General features: G+C 41.6%; 3 protein-coding genes across 3 annotated transcripts; 1 reads left to right on the forward strand and 2 right to left on the reverse strand.

Moving 5' to 3' along the window:
• Positions 1-127: 127 nt before the first annotated feature.
• Positions 128-6196, reverse strand: p3h4 (prolyl 3-hydroxylase family member 4 (inactive)). The gene is made up of 7 exons (XM_080774911.1): positions 5574-6196; positions 3756-3905; positions 3465-3636; positions 3239-3367; positions 3010-3155; positions 2051-2134; positions 128-887 (listed from the first exon to the last, which is right to left on the reverse strand). Exons 1-7 carry the CDS (start codon positions 6057-6059, stop codon positions 741-743), a joined length of 1314 nt encoding a protein of 437 aa, XP_080631037.1. The 5' UTR covers positions 6060-6196; the 3' UTR covers positions 128-740.
• A 1478-nt stretch (positions 6197-7674) lies between these two features.
• Positions 7675-14222, forward strand: LOC308323622 (peptidyl-prolyl cis-trans isomerase FKBP10-like). The gene is made up of 10 exons (XM_080775379.1): positions 7675-8001; positions 8453-8601; positions 9298-9487; positions 9991-10136; positions 10272-10461; positions 10573-10718; positions 10914-11103; positions 11494-11636; positions 12620-12783; positions 13524-14222. Exons 1-10 carry the CDS (start codon positions 7805-7807, stop codon positions 13701-13703), a joined length of 1695 nt encoding a protein of 564 aa, XP_080631505.1. The 5' UTR covers positions 7675-7804; the 3' UTR covers positions 13704-14222.
• Positions 14223-14990: 768 nt separating this feature from the next.
• Positions 14991-21361, reverse strand: LOC308323839 (cytosolic 5'-nucleotidase 3-like). Its single transcript, XM_080775691.1, has 9 exons — positions 21209-21361; positions 19320-19418; positions 18290-18359; positions 18111-18157; positions 17479-17564; positions 17286-17375; positions 16768-16930; positions 16477-16677; positions 14991-15875 (listed from the first exon to the last, which is right to left on the reverse strand). The coding sequence occupies exons 1-9, from the start codon at positions 21209-21211 to the stop codon at positions 15765-15767; spliced, it is 870 nt and encodes a 289-aa protein (XP_080631817.1). The 5' UTR covers positions 21212-21361; the 3' UTR covers positions 14991-15764.
• Positions 21362-21536: the final 175 nt, after the last annotated feature.

The following is a 21536-nucleotide window of genomic DNA, read 5'->3' on the forward strand; positions in this document are numbered from 1 at the left end:
CAAAACGCATATTTTACAGGAATGATGGTTGAGGATATAAAATGTGTATTGTGTCCTTGAACTGTGGTTGGTATTGACGCTGTGCACATTTCCTCGCTACCTTGTTGACCGTTTTAAGAGTCATGGGCAAGCTTGTACTAAAATAACTTTATTCATCAACTGAAGTTGAAACATTTGGTCAATTGATTTCTCCACACAACTTAGTAACTGCACAATATCATTCAACATTCTTCGTCTTCCTAGTATCAAGGCACCAAGGCATTTATCTTTAATTAAATAAAATGTCACCGAACTATGCACAAAGAGGTATATCCAACTACGGTTTAAATAATGGTTTTACCTAGTTGATAGTCCCAAAGGTTTGTGTTGATCAACACATGCATTTGATTTGTGCCAATAGTGCACAAATGCGTTTTTTGCTCTACGGTTATTGTGAATGCACAGTCTGTTTCTGTAGCTTGGACACATGATTTGTTATGTTTTCACATGAGTCAAGGCTCATACATAGTCTGGATTTACGATGGTGGGGTGACCACCGAACTACAACATGACGTCACGAGCCGTGGTGAAGAGCAAACCACCGCCACCGCTCAAGCCCTTCTCTCTGTTTTTACTCACCACCGCTCAACGTTATTTCAGCTCCGGTGGTCAGCTCACCACTGGAGCGGTGGTCACCTCACCACCGAAAATCCAGACTATGAATAGGCCTTCAGGAGACAGCTGGATGAGAGCGGTAGACATCAGTCAGACTGTCCAATGTCCCACTTGGTTTTTGGTTCCTGCCACCAGTCGGCAGTGAAGGACTCCTCGTAGTCTCCTATCCCCTCAAACTCAGCATCAGGTGGTTCTGAAGGACTGGTGCTGACCTCCTCTGGTCTTACTTCATCCTGATGGACAAAAAAACCATCAGTCATTGGCCTCTCACATCTGTCTGGTGCATACCTAAAGACCAATATATTCTTGCCAAAAGAATAACGGCTTTTAAAGCTAAAAACAAAACACAAAGTGTCACAATTGAGATATGGCCGGGCAAACATTCCTTTCTTCCATTGGATACATCTGGAGATTCTTTGTCAAATCTTCTATCTTCACTTCAGCACCCTGTAATTCACACCATTTTGTTATGTGCCTCCTCCCCACTCTCAGGTCTAGTCAGTGCAGTGAACTGGGAGGGGCTAACCCAAGTTAAATGCATGTGGCCCGGGCCTAGTGGCCAACACTTCCCAGCCACATACCACACTCAACTGGTGGAAAACACAGTACTACCTTCCCTCCCCCATCTTCATATACTTTTCTCTACTCAACGTTTTCCTTGTTGGCCTTTACACACACTATAGTAGTCACGTCATCATCAGTAGTCCCTACTCAGGAGTTCCCTCCATACCCATAGTCAAGGAATGACTAACCACAGAACTGTTTCATGAAGTTGACTAACATTTTCATTTTTAAAGTGACTTCTTTCCCATGAAGAAGAAATTTAGACCTTGGTGTTGGGTAAGACAGCTAATTAGTACTTCCCACACAGGAGACCAGCTCAGTGGCCTTGTGGTTAGAGTGTCCGCCCTGAGACTGGGTTCAATCCCTGGCCGGGTCATACCAAAGACTCTAAAAATGGGACCCAATGCCTCCCTGCTTGACACTCAGCATCAAGGGTTGGATTGGGGGTAAGTCCCTGCGACATACTAGCGTCATGTCCAGGGGGTGTACTTGTACATCAAGCTGCCTCACGCTACAGAAACAGGAGATAGGCTCCTGCCCTATGAGCCTCATGGCTCGGCAAGGCTACTTACTTACTTTACACAGGAGATCCATGGGCATATCCCTATGACTCCGGGGAGATATTAGACTTTTGAGGCCATCAGGCTGAGGCTGTGAGCCACTCTGCTACAATCACCCTCCTTTTAACCTCCTAATCCTATGCGGGCCAGGGCACCAATTTAACACCCGGGAATCGAACCCGAAAATTAAACCCGGGTCTCCCGCATGGAAAGCCAACATCTTAACCACTAAGCCAAAGGGATATCCCTTTGACTTACCATACTGAACTTACCTCGTCATCTGTTTGTAGATAGTTTTGTGCAAACTCTAACATCGCCCTCTGTTTGTTTGTCTGGTTAAAGTACCTCAAAGCCTCCTGAAAAACAAATGTGACAACCTTCAGCTGACCCAAACAGCAGAAGAAGAAAGCTGCCATTTCATGACATCCTGCAAAACAATGTGTTTGTGCGCTGTTTGTGTTTGTTTTATGGTTTCCTTTTTTACCTTTCAGTTAGGCGCCTGTAAAGTAAGTATTTTCTGCAAAACCGACTTCCCGTTTCAGAGGGCAAAGGACTGAGCCTTGTGGCTTTACTCAATTACATGCAAAGTTGGCATGCTACAAACGCAGCACAAGGCAAAGCATAACCAAAGGATGAAAACATCTTTATAGGACTATTATACAGGCCTCTAATTGCCACCCTTAAATTGTGTTAACGTTCACGCCAAATCGCCAATAGAGCATGCACAAAGTGAGCGAGTGGCAAAGTCATTTATTGCAATCAGATGGACTTTTCTGTTTGGATATATGGGCCGTCAAGGACAGAAAGTAGTTTTTTGCCGCTCATAGTAGGCATACCAGTTTATGCAATAGATTTCCCTGCACTGGTTTGGTGTGTCACCCTGCTGGGTGAGAGCTTTGCTTTCTGCTGACCACTGTAACCCCACCCCCCCTCCCTCCATTAATAGTGATCTACTATAAAGTTCAAGTTGTGGCAGGCAGGTGACAATATTGTGCCCAAATATGAACATGCTGCAGGTGGTCCGATTATACACCCAAATTGACATCGATATGCAATGGTTTCTGACTTCTGTTGTGTGATGTCAAGTCCAGAGTCACATCATGCTCATACAGTATATGGAGATCCATGGGGGGAAAGATTTGAACTGGAAACCCATGCCTTTATATTATGCCTGCATAATGTATAGAGTATATGTTTCCGAAAAATATCAAGGAAATTTATTTTTCCTCACCGGCCGTGGCAGGAAGTGGCTGTCTTCCAGTCCCCACTGCTCTTTGTAGAAGTGGTAGTATGCTATATTCTGCTGCATCACCTTGTCACTAGGGTCAAACAGCATGTAACTGGCTGCACAGGGAGCAGCGCTCTTTGCCTCGTTCACTGCAGAGCAATAGAAAAGAGGCTTGTTACGTTAGGTACAATATCCCATTCTCTGGTTTATAGTCATTTTCACTGGCCCCTACATTTGTAATAGGCGAATTGGAGGTAGTGGTACATGGTGGCAACAAACTTCTCCACAAAGAATCCACCAACATTGGGAGTGAGGTCCGCCTCACATTTCACCTTGCATTTTAGCACGTCAGTGTACAGATCTGAAGGGAGCAAGGAGGAGACAATAAGAAAGACGTTTTAAAAACATATTTTTTTTGTATTCAAACTGCTCTTGTTTCATTCTTCTTATGTTCTTACCTGCCAATGTTGGGTAAAAGTCTTTGAACTCTACAATCTCGTATGAGCCCTCACAGCTTGCTAAGCAGACATCGTATGCTTTTAAGAACTCTACGGTTGCCTGCTCCATGTTTCGAGCACTGCTGCTGAAGTCCCCATTGTTGTACAGCTTCACAGCCTTCAGGAACACATTCTGAATAACAGACCGGGTATGTGTGTTGGATTGGGTGCAACGCCACCATTGGTTACATTTTTAAAGCAGTCCAGCATGCAAAAGGTATTTTGGAGGACAATAATAATAAAAGCACAAACCTCATAGGAGCGTTCTTCAATGTCAATGAGGTGTTTTTCCACGTCCAACAGGGTCTTGTAGTAGTTCATGTTCTTGGTTAAGTAGGGATCATCTGGGTTCTTCTGCAGGAAAGTGTGGGCTGCTGAAACAGCCTTTTCTAGGTTGTTAAGCTGAAGTAGAAATGTAAATAAATAAATTACATCATTGCCACTACTAATGACAACACTCTGGTGTGAGATTGTAGTGATAATATACTAATATACTTGATTATCAGGATTAACAGGGAATCAATCAGGGAAGCAAATTAGTCCGGCAGCCGAGGTGGACGGGTGGGAAATTTGGTATATAGTCTTTTTTATTCTACTAAAATATTGTCTATAATACATTGAATCTACTTGCTGACCAGCTGTCACTATATTGGGGGTTCTTGTGACCCTACCATTAACATCCTGTGGCAGGAAAAAATGTCAAACTTTCCTTTAAGTAGTATGTGACATGTCAAAATGTCATGATTCTGAATCCATTCCAAGCATTAGTTTTGCACAAAATTCACTTTGGGCTAAAAACGGCTATAGACGTCATGACAAATGTGATGAGGTCAGCACATTTTGGGCACATTTGGGCAAGTGGCTATGGCTGCTTTTAGCCAAAGTATTGTATTTTGTGCAAAACTAATGATCGGGAATGGATTCAGAATCATGAAAACCCCCTAGTTTTCATTATAAAAAAATAGCCCAATAGTGACAGACGGTCAGCAAGTGGATTCACGAATGTATGTAGCCTACAGTATATAGACAATATTTTAGTCCAATAAAAATGACTATATACCAAATTTCCCACTTTAAACAAAAGAAGCCTGTCGGCTGCCGGACTAAATGGCTTTTCACATCTACAGTGCACCCCTACTATGATGATGATGATGATATGTGACCTTATTATGCCCCCAGCTCCATCAATGATTCACAAATGCAAAACACTGTTGAGAGACCAGATCATGTGTATTTTGTTAGTAATTGAATGAACATAACAACAAATAGCAGTAATATGACAAGATTGTCCCACTGTTCTAAATGACAATAATGTTTAGGTTAGGTGATCAGACCAGTAAGTATAGGCCTAAGCAGAACTTTGACTTTATTATAAGCTATGAGAAAGCTGAAAGCAGGTAGTAGCCTACATCACTCCTGTTTCTGACTGAGAAGAATAAGGTGATTGTACCAGCTGCATGGGGATTGTTTAACGGGGTGCCTTTGGAGGGACGTGGCACATTCTCAACTGCTCAGTTCAGTTGCAGGTTTGTCGACAGGAGGGACTCACGGGAGAGTAGACTAGTGAAAATAGCCTACCCTAGCTACTGCTAGGCTATTCATCTCAGTCACGTTCCTCTCGAGAAGTCAATCCCAGTAAATCTGACCCACGAACATACTGTGGGCGGCCTATACTAATTCAGTTATTATTATAGCTAGCTGCTTAGTTACTTAATTGTTTAGTGATTAGCCGATACAGTATAGGCCTAGTAAAGCAATTACTATTAAGATGTACAAATCAGCATCGAGCCGCCGTTCTTAGACCATAAACATATTATATATTATTTTATATTTTATATCCACCTACAAGACCTCAGCTGTGTCTGACTGTGGGTGGTTGTCGACTGGTTGTCTGAGCTCAGGGCAGTGTAAAGGTCTTTCAACACAACACACACACACACACACACACACACACACACACACACACACACACACACAGCCAATGGCACACGCGTAACTTTCTTAACGGGGCAGTCCCCAACCCCTTTTGATCATGATCAAACCCCTGACAACAGATTGTGACCTCCTCACCTGATAATGAGCATATTGTATGTACCGATATGGCGTTCTGTTGTCGAAAGCTTCCAGTACATCCCTCCGTGGGTACGTTATTTTAAATACGGGCAAGTTTGCTTTGCATTTCTTAAGACAAGATGCCCGCATCAAGAAGTGTCGCATGATGCGGAGGCTGGTGTCGTTGAATAGAGAGCCATTATCCACTTTGTCCCAGTCCCTGCTGCTCACAGAGCTGCAGTTGTGACTGCAGAACGTCTCGCTATCCTTCAGCAGCCGATGAAGTCGCAAACACAACTCCAAGTACTTGATGGTTTCCCCCCAGTTCTGCAACGCGTACTGCTCCAGCGCATGTCCATAGGCAGCATCTAGTGGCATGATGTCGTTCTTTGGGAAACTTGTAAAACTATACTTTTCATACTGAGCTTCGACCAGAACTGGGACGATCACAAAGGCTACACAAATAAAATTAAAAGGCCAAGTCTCTCTACTTCTCAGGAACATGATTCCCTCGCAGATGTATCCACACAGGTTGGATTTCAATCGTCTTTTAGAAGTGATTGGGCATGTCAGACTGCACGTAGCCTGTGCTACGAAACCACTGGGCCGGTGTTGGTAGGTGGGGATAGAGCAGGCTGGGATTTTCGGGTCTTCAGCAGAGAGAATCTACAGGAGGAAACGAGTTCCACCAGGCCTAGATTTTCCCTGGGTCATAATGCCCAACCGATCTGGATTTATTTATTTAATATTTAAGCAAATAGACGATCTTATTCAGAGAGTAGAAACCTAGCAGGCCTTAATTGGATCATCTAAGCAACTGGGCATCGGTCATGTATATAGAGTGTAAACAAAAAACAATTAAATGCTACAAAGTAACAGGATACCGTAAACACCAAACTAACATCTGTTCAAACATGCTACGCAAATAAACAAACAACCAACATGCATATTTAGTGCATACATTACATACTACATATAGACACATAGTGTGACTACAGTCTATGAGTGTGACTTATTTTTATAGTTAAAGGGATATTTCACTTTAAAAAAAAAATTGGTCATTTTATCGTCTACTCAGGCTTATGTGAACACCACAGACAGTTTTTAAGTTGCTCCATTCAGTATTTATATTTTTTATATTCATTTTAGCTGCCCCGCCCCCTTCCTATACAAGGGAATTATAACTTTAAACTCCATTTTAACCATGATAGATTCATCGAAAACACCCGACCTTTTTTTTGTTGACTGATAATGTCGATGAATCTATCGTGGTTAAAATTGGAGTTTGACGTTATAATGGGTTTGTATAGGAAGGGGCAACTAAAATGAATATCTAAATATTGAATCAAGCAACTTAAAAACTGTCTGGGGTGTTCACATAAGCCTGAGTAGACGATAAAATGACCAAAAGTTTAAGACTAGATTAGAAATATTATAATATACATTTTAACTACCGTGGGTTTAATTAAAGGAATTAAGTCACTTTGAATTCCTGGTTGACTGGACTCAACTTTTTACACATGGTTTGTCAGAGGTCATCCAGGTCAGACCATGTATTTTCAGTCCTTATATGCAGCAGCAGTAGGCTAAACAAAAGGCTAGTATACAATATAGGAGGCCTACCCTACATAACATTCCAAACAAAACTGGCATGCTGAGACACGCAACAATTTGATGAGATATCCCAGGGAATTTCAGGAAGACAACAATTAAACAACATTTTGGTATCACACTAAAAAGGCATCTCTCAACTGCGAAGACTAGTTATGGGTCGCTGTTTTAAGATCTTTGATAGGCTATTTTAGGACCCTGAAACTACACGAAGTGAGTTTGTTTGGGGAGGTACTGAGGCAGACAGATGTGCACTGTGCACATCTTTCCTTTCACATAATATATTGGCTGGAACATCATGTCCCCGCTGGCTCAGGAAAATCTACATACAAGTCCTTCCAATTAATCAGTAAATGAATCAACAAATCAAAATCAGGTTGGATGGATTATTCAGGCATGCCGCATGATGAAAATGTCCTCCTTCATGGGACCTGGCATTACACGTTTACAGAATTTAAAAGGAGGGGTCATGAGGGGGCACTCCTCCCCCTCTGCTTGAAAAGACACGTCCCGCGGCCACGGGAAATCAGCGTTTCTTCCTCGAGTTACAGCTGAGCTACTACGTACTGGCAGAGGAGTGCTCTTTTTCTCAATTTTCTGCACGCAACTACATCGGCTTAACACGACGGTATACTACAATGGCACTAGCATTGTGCCTGATTTTGCTCTACACTACTGTAGTTGATGTGAAGTGCGACCCCGGTGCGTTGGTGGATGTCGTTATCGATCGGTATAGTATCCCAAGAGCTTGTCCTAGAGAGGTGCAAAACGAGGATTTTATCCGGTATCACTTTAACGGTACTTTCCATTCAGATGGGAAAAAGTTTGATTCCAGGTACGTTATGTCGTGATGAATGTATAGCCTACTGGGCTGATTGCAACCACACTGAGAGAATACCATTGTTTTAAACTGCTAACAAATAATTTAGATTGTTGAAATTGGAACCAAAAGGTTTTGCATTCCTGCTCAAAAGGACCGCTAACCTTGAATGAACCCTGCTGAGTTAAACTTGTCCGCTATGGAGCTACCGTGAGTCCGTGACTGTTGCAGACGTGTCATATGTAACTAACGGGCAATGAAGGCCACACTGATGCGCGTAGGCCTGGCCATGGCGCAAACATTTTTCTTTAAATGTTGCTACTAGTAAGCGTTATTGTCGACTCGCCAATGCATGATTTATTTTGCATTTAACACGGCATCGAACACATGACTATACTTTATAGTAGACTTTTTTTTAATCGTTATTGTTCTACTTTTAAAACTTTTCACCTCTGTTCCCCTGCAGCCATGACCGTGGTACTGCCTTCATCAGCCAGGTGGGGTTGGGCAGACTCATCACAGGAATGGACCGGGGGCTTCAGGGCATGTGTGTTAATGAGCGCAGGAAGATTACCGTGCCACCACACCTTGCCTATGGAACCATAGGAACAGGAGGTACGAGAGACTCAACATGTGTATACATCTTTAAGAAATAATGACTAGAGATCAGGCCGCTATGTGGCTCTCACATCTAGAGACCTACATCACACCACTGATGGGCTGCAGTCCTTTCCTTCCTTCCTTTTATGCCCATATAGGGAGGTATCTGTCAGTTCATGTGTCTTTTATGCCAATATTTAGATCCATGAGTCATGGTGACATGAGTGACGGTTATTATTATTCAAATTGACAATTTGGGGGGAAAAATCACACTCGTGTGAAGTGAGGTGCACTCTTATCATCATACATCACATTCTGTGCTCAGCCAATCAAATCATCACAAGTGTCATTCCGGGCCAATCACTTATGGCGTCTTTTTCTGCCCTCACTTTTATCCTCAATATGTACTTTGCTCAGCCAATAAAATCATCGCTATGGGGTGATCAGCCAATGTTTGTGTTCACACAAACCCTCAAAGATGGGCATAGGAGGGGCTGGCACCCCTCAAAAAAAGATTCTGCTGAGCAAGAGCAATGTGCAGGATTTTTTTTGTTCGTGAAATACCTTTTTTTCATGATTGCTTCACTGTCCAACGCAACTGAACAAAGTGGATGTGTGAATATTTACTTTGCATAGAATATAGGTCCGATATGATGAAGGCATCAATCACCACACAGATGAGTGAACAGGGTGTTTATTTGTGTCTGATAGGTGGCATTATCCCTCCTGATGCGGTGCTGGTGTTTGACGTTCTCCTGCTGGACATCTGGAATGCAGAGGACAAGATCCAGATCCGCACCATCAGTAAATCGGAGAGCTGTAAACGCACTGCTGCTGCAACAGACTACATCCGTTACCACTATAATGGTACTCTGTTGAATGGATCAGTCTTTGACACCAGGTGAGATACCGTCTCGGTTACAAAACCATGTGACTCAGCTGCTGCATGTCCCCCGTCTCTATACTGTACAGTATTGTATAAGTCTCATAAAAAAAAAAAACTAAGGTTACTTGTCAAGCTACACCTCCCATTTATACAATTGAAAATAGTGATCCATACCTCAAAGCTTGATTATAGTCTGACATTGACCAATCCTCATCCAGGCGTTTGCACTCTGCAGCGAGTCCAGAATGCAGCTGCCTGCCTTCTCATGGGTACCAAAAAAAAAGTGATCAAATCACACCAGTTTATCACTCCATTGGTTTTAAGCTTGTATTTGCTTTTAAATCCCTCAATGGGCAGGTGGTAGCCCTTATATGGCTGAACTTCTCAGCTGACCAGTCGCTACTGGATCTTCCAATTCAGTAGTGATTGGAACCAGTCACTACGTTTTTTTTTATTATGTCAAGATACTAATATTATGCTTTCTATTAATGTGCGTGTGTTTATTTTGCTTAATTTAGTTACTCTAGGAATTCCACCTATGATACCTATGTGGGCGAGGGCCACCTCATCCAAGGCATGGATGAGGGTCTGCTCGGCATGTGTGTGGGAGAGAGACGGGTCATCATTGTTCCACCCTTCCTGGCCTATGGGGAGAAGGGATCTGGTAGGCTACAAACCAATATTCAAACCACATCTTTAATGCAAAGTGGATTTGTGTCACTAGTAGTTAGTACACATAAAGTTAGACATAAAGGAGATGTGGTCACATGCTGCTGAGCAGGGATTGCTATCTCAACAGGTCCGAATATCCCTCCGCAAGCCACGCTGGTGTTTGAAGTGCTGATGGTGGACATCTTCAATACTAAAGACAAGCTTACAGTGGTGGTGAAGGAGGTGCCGAAGAACTGTACCCGCAAGACCGTGGTCGGAGACTACATCCGGTACCACTACAATGGCACCTTCCAGGATGGCTCTGCCTTTGACTCTAGGTAGAGAAAAGTTATCCGTTTTCTGAAGTGTAATATAGAAGCATAATTCCATTCCAGTTTTGCACAGCTTGAGGTCTTATTTATGACGTCTTCCCACTTCTCCTCTGGCAGTTACCAGCGTAACAGTACCTACAACACCTACATTGGCAAGGGCTATGTGATCTCAGGGGTGGACAAAGCCCTGCAGGGGCTATGTATTGGAGAGAAGAGAAAGGTCACTGTGCCACCTCACATGGCTTATGGAGAACAAGGCGTTGGTGAGTCTCTGAACCATAGATATTTTGGGGCGATTTGGTGTTTTTGCACAAAGGATGCATTAATTGAACGTATATAGTACATGGGTTACATATTCAGTCAAATATGAACATGAAAATGTGTGGGGACTTTTTAAAATGCATTCTTAATCAGTATGTCTCAAGTATGACTCAATCTTCTTTTATCCCTTGTTGTAGGAGAGCTCATTCCTGGCTCTGCAGTGCTGGTGTTTGACATCCATGTAATCGATTTCCACAACCCCAAAGATGCTATTGCGGTTGAGATCCTTCACAAGCCTAAGGAATGCGACATTACTAGTGATGTTGATGATTTGATTCAGTACCGTTACAATTGCTCCACGATGGATGGCACCCTCCTCTACTCCTCGTGAGTGCCCTCTGCCCCTCACACTGCTACACTGCATCCTCTTGGTCCATACAATGCATGTAGTCCTTTTCTGCTCCTTGGCCAAGTGACATCAGTAGGAATAAATCTAACGGCAGCACACGTGACGTCACACACCTGCATGACCTGTAAAATAAAAAAAAATTTAGAAAGCAATTCGAGGCTATGCAGTTCCAGCATAATAGTGTAGTTATAGTTCTGATAGTGTATTTTGAAGAGACTTTCCAAAATAGCATAGTATGATTCATAACACAAGAGAACCCAAACGATGTACAATAGCTTCAGGTATAAATCAGTGCTAATATTTAAATTTCAATGTAACCTTGGTTGGAGATGAGTCCATTTAACAACTCTTGTCTGGTTCCTTCCCAGGGATCACTATGAGTTACCTCCCGCCACAACACTTGGCTCCAACAAAGTGATCCAGGGTCTAGATGAAGGTCTGCGCGGCATGTGTGTGGGTGAGAAGAGACGGGTGATCGTTCCACCACACTTGGGGCACGGTGAAGATGGAGGTCAGTATGCGTGTCTGCTCTCATAATGTACATTATATATGGACCCCCACTTGCTTTCTTTTTACCAGCTTGAGTGAAGCCTTACTCGTCTGCGAAGAGAAAAGCCTGGTCACAACCACCAATGACAACACTTATTTCATTCACGGACAATGTAAATTGTCAACGTCATTTCCTTGAGCGGTACTTCCACCAAAATCCTGCAACTTCCTCCCCAAAAAATACACTCCAGCTTAGGTCTTGCCCAGCGTGACTGGCATAAGAGCGTTGTCACTGACTGAATCCGTCAGTGCAACACGTTCACCCGAACGTCCTCTCAGACACAACTTAAAGAGGGAAATGTGCATAAGTTGGTTCAATATTCTAAACTTGGCCCTAACAGTTTACACTTTACAGAGAGCACCCCTCCCTCATCTGATGACATTGTCAGTGGCCTGTCTGATACAATAGCCTAGTTGAATTATTAGATTGTTCGAAACTGCAAATGATCGGTGCTCATGTAAGGCTTATATTACATTATACACAATACATACATGTCCTGTATGTATTGTCCTGAATGTATGCATTGACCTGAGCAAAACAATTTTCCCTTGTGGATAATAAAGACATCTAATCTAGATATTAAAGGATGAAATTCCCTGTCTCTAAAAGTGTGAAAAGTATTGTTTATGTTTACAGTTAGATGTTGGATTGTTTGTGCCTGTAGGAATGCATAAATAAATCCACTAGTGAGCTTTAAGCCCAAGCCACACCAAAGGGTCGGGTTGGGACAAAACTGTTAGACCACACCACACGCAATGGTGTGTTTTACCTTAAACGGTTTTGTCCCAACCTGACCCTTTGGTGTGGTTTGGGCTTTGTCTAGGTCACCTTAATTTAACTTTAGTAAGATGCAAGAGTCATGACAGTACTTTTCAAGGGTTTTAGCTCGCCACAAGCTGTCATTTTTTCTTTTCTCATGTATTCTTCTCTTTCCTCTTTTGTAGCTAAAGGTGTGCCTAGCAGTGCAGTGTTGTTGTTTGAGCTGGAATTGGTGGACTTAAAGAAGGGTGTGCCTGAGGGATACATGTTTGTGTGGCTGGGAGAAAGCCCAGATCCCTTGTTCCCTGCCATGGACATCAATGGTGACAAAGAGGTGCCTCTGGAGGAGGTAAGTTAAACAAGCCATCAGTCTTAAGTAGGGATGCACTGATACTGCTGTTTAAAATGCAGTGTTGATTTTGACAGCAAATTCAGATTTTAGTCTTTGGGCTATATCTTGCCCTTACCCTTAAATGCATTTGCCTTTTTTTTTCATCCTATTTTGAAGATAATTAAAAAATTACAACCATCTACAACCTCACAATGAGTCGCTGTAGATCGGCTAGTTGAACAATTAAAAAATGTTTTTCAAGATGGTAAAATAATATGGCAAATAAGTTTAGGGATATAGGGTAAGGCTCGCCCAAGATGGGGCCATTAGTCTTTTGAATGACACACCATTTTAGTTTTAGTCATCTGAAATTGTTTAGTCTTAGTAGACTAAATATCAAAAACCTTAGTCTTTTAGTCTTGGTCAACAAAATTGACACAATGATACTGATCATTAAGTTTTGGTGTTATTTGCCCCTTTTGTGCCAGTGAAACAAATAAATCTTAAGTAACTGTTCAGAATCTGCAGCTTGGTACGCCGCAGATAAGCAATAAGCAAAACTCTAATATAGCCAGCACAAAATGTATCAACAGTTTAATATCAGCTACTCACTGCCATCTGTAAATGTCAACTTTATTATACTGGTGCATCCCTAGTCTTAAGTCTCGCAATTTCTAGCCAAATCTAGTTTGTTATATGTAATCACTTTACCCTGACTTGTGTGGTTGCTGAGGTCCTTTACATTTCTTTCTCTCCAGTTCACAGCTTTCCTCATGGCCCAGATTGAAGAAGGGAAAGGTCGTCTGCGGCCAGGCATGGATGCCGACAATATTATAAAGGATATGTTCGATAACCAGGACCGCAATAGAGATGGGAAGATTGTACTAAGCGAATTAAAACTGAAAGCAGATGAGGAGCTCAAACATGAGGAGCTGTGAACGGGATGTGTTATACATGGAAGTACAGAACCCCAGTGATTGCATTATCACTGTCACATTTGTAATTGTTTTGCAGTTGATTCAAGGGTTATGCAATATTTCTTCTGAAATTGAATTCAACCAAAACTGACAAGACAAGGTACGGGTATAGGTGGATTGTGGTTCTCCATAGGTGACGGATATTTTAAAGTGTGAATAGAGAAGTAATGGCCAGTAAAGAAGTAATTTTTGTTCTGTACTGTAATTACTTTTGCACTGAACTAGCTTGTCAAGCACTTGGGCTGTGCCCATCATTCCAGAAAACTGCTAGTTTATTTGAAAATGCTGCTAGATCAGTTGTGTTTGGAGTTCACAAACTTCACACTGTGCCTTAGGCCCATACACCAAATTGAAAAAGTATATATGTAAAGTCCATTGGTTGTATATTTTTAGAGAGGCTATTTTATGCAAGACCAGATGTGCTTTTTTTATTATAAAAATGTGGAAGTGTTGACCTTAATAAAATCGTTTTGTAATAAATATCCTTTTCTTTACTGTTACAATAATTTGCAAGTTAACATGCATACTTAACATTTCTGGTTATATTGATGGAATATTTTGTCCAAATGTAGGACTAAAAGTATTGTATTGCAAGGAGTAAAAGCCCTGATACAAAATAACTACCGGTACAGTAACAAATACACCACTGATTAATGGCTAACATGGATTTAAAGCTAAAAATCTCACGACTGGAAAAAGGCCAAATTCTAATATGTGATTTGTGAAATGAACCGATCACTAGTTTCCTAAAACTATTGACACTATGAAAAAAAAATTAATTCTTGTTTTACATGCTGCCACCAGGTGAAATCGGATTGAGACTTTAACCTTTTCTTTTGATATATCCAAGACCATTAGGGTTTTATGGAAAATGCTTCCAAACATTGCTAGTTTGACCACTTCAAATGATCCAATCTTTAAAAAACAAGCATCCATATTTTTTTTTTACTTCTACAGTAGGTAATCCAAAAGACATCAGTTGTGGAGACTGAACTTAAATCCATGAGCTATGTTGAGTTTGTCAAGTGCAGACTTTACCAATAGTCAGAGGGCATATGGTTAAAGCTTTACTCTTTTAGTCTGATAAGTGCACACAAATGAAAAGGTCGACCAGGTTTAAAGTCGTTAAGCAACATGAAAAAGATTTAGATATTAAATAAAGCTTTCAGAATTCTTAAATACGTAAACAAGGATGAGATTGGGGTAATTATGATGAAATGTAAGTAAACAGACGGCACAAAAATGGGAGACCCTTGATAAACCCTTTAATTATGTTTCCGTGAACATCAGGGTGAACAGGAATTAAAGGACAGGCATTTTTCTGTTAAGTATAATGTGGCCTATTTCACCACTTGGTAGCACTGTAGTAATGCACAAAAGAGTTTTCCATATAAAACACTATCCATATAGCATCATTAAAAGGGAAGAAATGACATAGCAACAAACTTCCCTTCAATATTAGAACTAAACCAGCAAATACATTTCAGACAAGTTTTTGTGCCATTGTGTGATCTTTTTCCCTTTATCCGTGTCAAGTGTAATTTATACTTATGGCATCACTTGCCAAAAATCTGTTATTTTCAGTAAGCGATACTGCTGAGTATAAATCAAGTTTAAGAATCAGAGAATGAGACAATGGGCATTGTATGTCAAAAACCTCTCTTCCTTTGCAAAAATGGACCCAAATACCTACAACATGTATGTTGTTACAGTACATTCTGTAGATTTGCAAGACATGCTTATCAGTAACATTTAGCTTCTCCCCACATATTTATGAACATTTATGAACCATATGTTCTGTTGGGCTTCAAAAAGTGGTAAAATGAAAACCCAGTTACACAACTGTGTAACTTTAATAAATTGGCAAATATAAAAAAGAACCAGTCTTTCTTTGTTCTGAGAAATCTTGTCAACTGGCACACTTACTGAGCCGGGCCTTCCTACTGGATGACACCTTCCTCATGTGACACTGGATTGTCCAATACTGGTGTGCCAGTGAGATGAACCATATTCTAACTAAGTTCACTTACTGCCAGTGAGGTAGAGCACTATGGAGTTGGCAATGTCCAAGGTCTCATCCTTCACCAAGACAATGTCATAGGAGTTCAGATAAGACTGCTTCCGCTCCTCCACCTGAGTTCAATACAAACGGGAGAAAAATAAACCATGTCACAAGAATTCATCTTTATTATATTGTGGTATTTTCTGTAAGATCATGGGTAATAAGGACTATCAAAATGTATAGTATGTTACCTCTAAATAAGTTAGAGTAATGTGAAGGGTAATAGTTTAATAAGGAGCCCGTTGTGAGAGGACTTCACGGCCGAAATGGTGACAGCCAACCAGATTCGTCTGGAACCAGGCTATAACCAACCAGAGCCCAGTATTCAAATATGGGGAGAGACATGGGGAAAAATCGAACACAGAGGGACGAGACTAATATACTACGCGAGGCTAATGTACTGTATACCCATCCTCTCATCTACTAGTACTTACTTATGTTAACAGTGTTTAACCAAACCCTATTTTATACTTCACTGTACAGCATTGTTGCATGTTGCAAATAGCTGATCCGCAAGCTCACATGTGATGTGACGCATTGTGTGCTTGTACAATCGTCTATATAAACTATTTTTGAACACTGTAAAACCTTCGCATATACAGTAATGACATGCCCAAATTAGGGATGCCAGGTTGGAAGTGGCATTGGTGATGAATCAGTTGATGTGCAAACCTTGTCATTGAGGAAGCCGATCTTGAGGATGTTCTCCATATCCTGGACGCCGTCAGCCATGGTCAGATCTCCTAGAGAGTCTCCCAGTAGCAGCACGTTGTGGCGTGCCCGCAGCTCCTGGAAATGCTCTGTGTTGAGCAGAGCACCTTCCCTCTTGTTGTAGATGTGGATCAGCTCCCCTTTGAAAGCCCTCAACACGCCCTGGAGGGGTCCATGCATGGAAGTTAGGATAGGAATGTGTTAACGTACAAATACAGCACACAATGCACCATCATCTCACTCAAAACTCACTGTCTCATCAAAGTCCATGTAGTTGGAGACGACTTTGACGTTGGAGTGGAAGACTTTTGCCTGCCGAATCACCTCCTCTAGGACGTCTCCTATTCCGGCAGAGAAGATGAGAAGTGGGATGCTGTGCTCATGCAGGCGGTCAAAGAAGAGCTGGTAGCCCTCCCTGTGGAAATAAGTCATCACTGGAGTTAAAAACGAGGATAATGAGTCTGGGAGTACATCATAAAACGGGTGCACACTTCGTCCATTTGTGCTTAACATGCATGGGCTCCTACAATGTTAAGATCTGGCACACTGGACTAAAGAAAGATTGTCCAAAAGATTCCTGGACATGGATCCATCATGTAACAACCACTGTCGGGTGTCCACAGCCTCCTATGTGCACGTTCTGGAGCTGCTCTATGCTGTCAAAATTGGACCAAGGTATTTGGTGTTTGCATGTCTTAAAAAAGATGATAATATATACTTTTAGGATATCTTTTGCTTTTACAAAAACTCATTATGACTTGTGGTCTTACCTCAGCATGGCATCAGATTCTCTGACCGCTGTGGCCATCATGTCTTTCTTAATCTTCTGTTGCACCAAAAGCTCATGGGCTCTTGTCCACCTGTGAGATGCAAAGCAGACAGCATCCAAGTTGAAGGGAAGCTGAAGGACACAATAATGGCAATACAAAGGCTTGCACAGAGATGTCTGTCCATCCAACTCACCACTCCACCATAAGGGGCAGCTTCTCCTCTATCGACCGTGACGAATCGATCTCTATGGGGTAGTATTTGTCGAGCAGCTCCTTCAACTGAGGGAGAATGGACAATACAATATGTGACTGGCTATTATGCATCTAGAAGATACACAGCAATGTTTACCCCAATTGGCATCAGTGAGGATCTTGCAGATGAGGTTTCCTGGCACCATTTGGTTGTGCACTGTGACCAGTGGTGTCGTGCTCGTTGCACGGGGTAACATGGCGTGGTACCGGAAAAAATGCACATGCATGCGTACATGCTAGAATGTGGCCCCCTAGATTCAAGACGCACCAAGTACCCTAAATCATATGCCCTGCTTAACAACAGGGCTCAACAGTCCGTTTTTGCTTTGATTATTACACTGACCTTCCACCCAGACTCTTCAAACTAATATCTATCTTTAAATTCAACATCCTGGTGTAGGCTAGCACATGTCTAGACTAGAGACTTCTGCAGGGTTGGTTTCAAGAAATTCCAGGAATCTCTATTGCTACATAATGTATGTATATGTCTGTCTGTCTGTCCTACAAATCTCATCTACTCCGTTTCAAATTGTCAAAGTTGTTCAGACGAGCAGTTCTCCAGAACCAAAGTACCTTTAATTTGCATTCTTCACTGATAAGTTTGCTGTTATCCAGAATGTCTGAAAGTAAAACACACAAGCAAGATCAAATAAAATAAAATAATTATAATAATAAATAATACATGATATTTATAAAAGATTACATTCAGATGTAATTAGACTATTAATCGTAAAACTACATTTACAACTTACTATGACAGGTGGGACACCGCTTTCCATTATATGCAAATCTTGTGAGGGTCATGTCAAAATCTGAGATCACCTTGGACAAATATAAATCACATTAAAAATTAAATGAGGACATTGTCAGTGTACTGCAGGCACAGTATTGCCAACAAGGGAAACAACCCAGATATACAAATAGTATCCAATGGGGGTCTGTAGCCGAATGCATATCAAACTGGGGGTCCTTCATGGTTATAAATAATAGAGGTATGGAGTTGCTCACCCACATATTAGAGCTATAAATAAATTTAGAGCCGAATAAAAGTCGGTTCGGCTCTGTGTAGAGCCTACAATGTGACAACGTCATTTGAGGTTCGGGGGGGGGGGGGGGGGGGGGGGTGCCGGGGGCGGGTACCGTCCTAAAGTCACCTCTTCGGTGCTACTGAAAATTTCCCTTAGGCTTGAACCTTGAAATGTAAAAGGTTGAGAATGTGATGGAATTTATACTAACACAAGAATACTTAAACCAAAATATAAGGTGAGGACAAGATGATATGAGGCATTCAGTTCAATTTAATAGAGATCTCTAGAGCACAACCATCTTCCAGCATGTCGGATGACTGAACTCAAGAACCGAATGTGTGTCAATTTTATACAGTCTTACTCAAAAGGAGGAGGAGTAACTGTTGGTCACATGACCAGACAGCTAGCCTCCATATCAGACAATGGGACAAATCTAATTAGAATGACAAGTGGTCGAAGTTTAGTAACCTTGGATGGGTTCAAATAAACTGTGATGAATAAACATGGGGCTGGGCTGATGTTGCTACTCAGCTGGAGATCCAGGAACAGTCTCACCGATACTTTGGTCATAACAAAAGCCTATTGATGTGCGTAAACGGTTGATTAAGTCGAGAGAGGCCTAGTCCTCAGTGTAGACCACTCCCAGTTAGACTAGAGATCAGGATATGCAGTTTTAACAATTAGTGGTGTGAATGCATACCGGTAATTTCATATTTCCCATTAGAAGAATCACAGGCAGCATTAGACAATGTACCTGTATGGTGTTGGAACCCGCTTTCTGCATGGCTTTAAGGATGTCCTCTACCCTCTGAGGGTCCCTCATGAACACAGATGGGTTCGATAACTCTTCGATCTAACAACACACAGACATGGTGCCACGCGCGTGCCGTGCGTGGGGGAGATTGATTGAAGTATGTATTAACAGTTTGCAGAATGGGTACATTTCACATGAAAGCACAACTCAATACAAAGACTGTTACTGTGGAGTGTGGACGACACACTGATAAAGCATTACACTTGTTTACAACAGGGTCCAGGTGCAGTTTAGACAGTTTTTGGTTTAGACTAGTCATTGGTTAGACCAGTCCTACAACTACAACCTATCTCAAACCCTTACCTAGCCCCTCTCGGAACCCTACATAAAGCTTTTATGAAATTTGATTGTCGCTTTATATAGGGTTCCTGGCCATGCTAAGATTTTCTAATGCGATTGTTGGAACGCGGATATAAACAAACTCTTCGTTTAGTCGATCGGCGCGGTATTACAATTTTTTTTCCTGTTATGGCTAACGAATGTGCGAACTATAAGTACCTGACATACCTCTGAGAATATCTCCTGTGTCGCGGAAGCCGTTAAGTATTTTTAATCCATGTTTGATTAAAAATGTCGCTTTGATTTCTTCTTGTTTATTTACCGTTTATTGTACCGCCTCCCGATGTGCGGTTGGCTTTGCGGGCTACGTCCCTGCCTCTGATCTGCTCCGTCATAGCTATAGCACCACTAGCTAGCCAGATAGGCGGTACAATGAGGTGTCAATAAACAAGGTAGGAAGAAGCGACCTTTTTAATCAATCATCGATTAAAAATACTTAACGGCTTCCGCGACACAGGAGATGTGTCGGTATGGTATGTAAGGTACTTATAGTTCGCACATTCGTAAGTTAACACATGGAAAAACATCGTAAAAGCGCGCAGATTCTTTTCTCCTTACGTGTTTACATTGTATTTGTGTGTGCGTAACTGGCGGCAGCCCAGCGTGAAACAGGACCCAATGGGTAAAGTAATCAAAGTGTCAGAAACTTTACTACATTTGGGTTCTGCTTGCGGGGCTAACCCTTACCCTAACCTCCCACGGGGCAGCACACCTAACCCATGTCTAACCAATGACTAGTAAACTAAGTATGCAACCGCAGGGTCCACCATTTTCAATTCATCAGAACATTTAGACGTACAAATAAACACTTATCTTCATATAAATGGTCCTCACTAATGTTCATGATAAAATACCAATTTGTTGTACTCGTTCTGTGGGCAGATCAGAAACCCTGTCCACATCACTGTTAGGCAGATTTTTTTTAAACAAGATTTTTTTTTTAAACATATTTAAATTTTTATCATCGTGAGAACGATGGCATTATCGCATTGCAACATTTCACGAATAGTAAAGCCTGCAGTTTCTATTAGCTTGAATTCACCATCTATGATGTCACTGGTGGACGGTTTCTGAACTTCCCACAGCCCTCCTATGCTATGAGACACAGACAGAGTAGATTTTTTTTTTAAGTTTTTTATCGTGAACATTAGTGAGGAGTGAGACCAATTATATGAAAGCAGGTTGAAAAGTGGTCCTTTTAAGTTAGTTGTCTTATAAGTCCTGCTGAAACTTTCAGGGACACACAATATGAACAAAATGTACTACAGATGTACATCGAGTCATACAATGCAGTTTAACGAGCATGGTAATGTCTCAAGACAGATTCAGAAGCCAGCAATTCAAAAAATAATAATAATTGCCGATGGTTTGGTTTCCCAGATTGCGTGCAGGGTGGTAACGTTACACAACAATCGTATCGTTAGCTAAACAAGCTAGCATGCTGCAGCTGCACCAATTCATTAAAAAGAACACACACATGTAACTCTTACCATTTTGCGGGTTGTGTACTCTTTCAGTTGTAACGCAATGTTATTACAGCGTTTCTAATCGACTAAGATGCTACGTTTGCAGACGACCAAACGGACTGAACCTTTAACTACAAAGACTGTTAACTTGCTTGCATTACTTGACGACTGAAGAGGACGGACACACTGTACTTTCCCCGTTGTCACAAAGCCACTATACATGGTTCCTATACCTGGTATCGGTCTATCCCATCATGTAGAGATCAATTAACGTCTGTTTTTTTTAAACTTCATTCATAATTATTAATTTCATACAAACACACTCTAAGTTGTCTCATCTTTTACATTTTAC

Source organism: Protomyctophum bolini (genome assembly GCF_963924005.1).
Source record: "Protomyctophum bolini genome assembly, chromosome: 11".
In the NCBI taxonomy this organism is placed as follows: Eukaryota; Metazoa; Chordata; class Actinopteri; order Myctophiformes; family Myctophidae; genus Protomyctophum; species Protomyctophum bolini.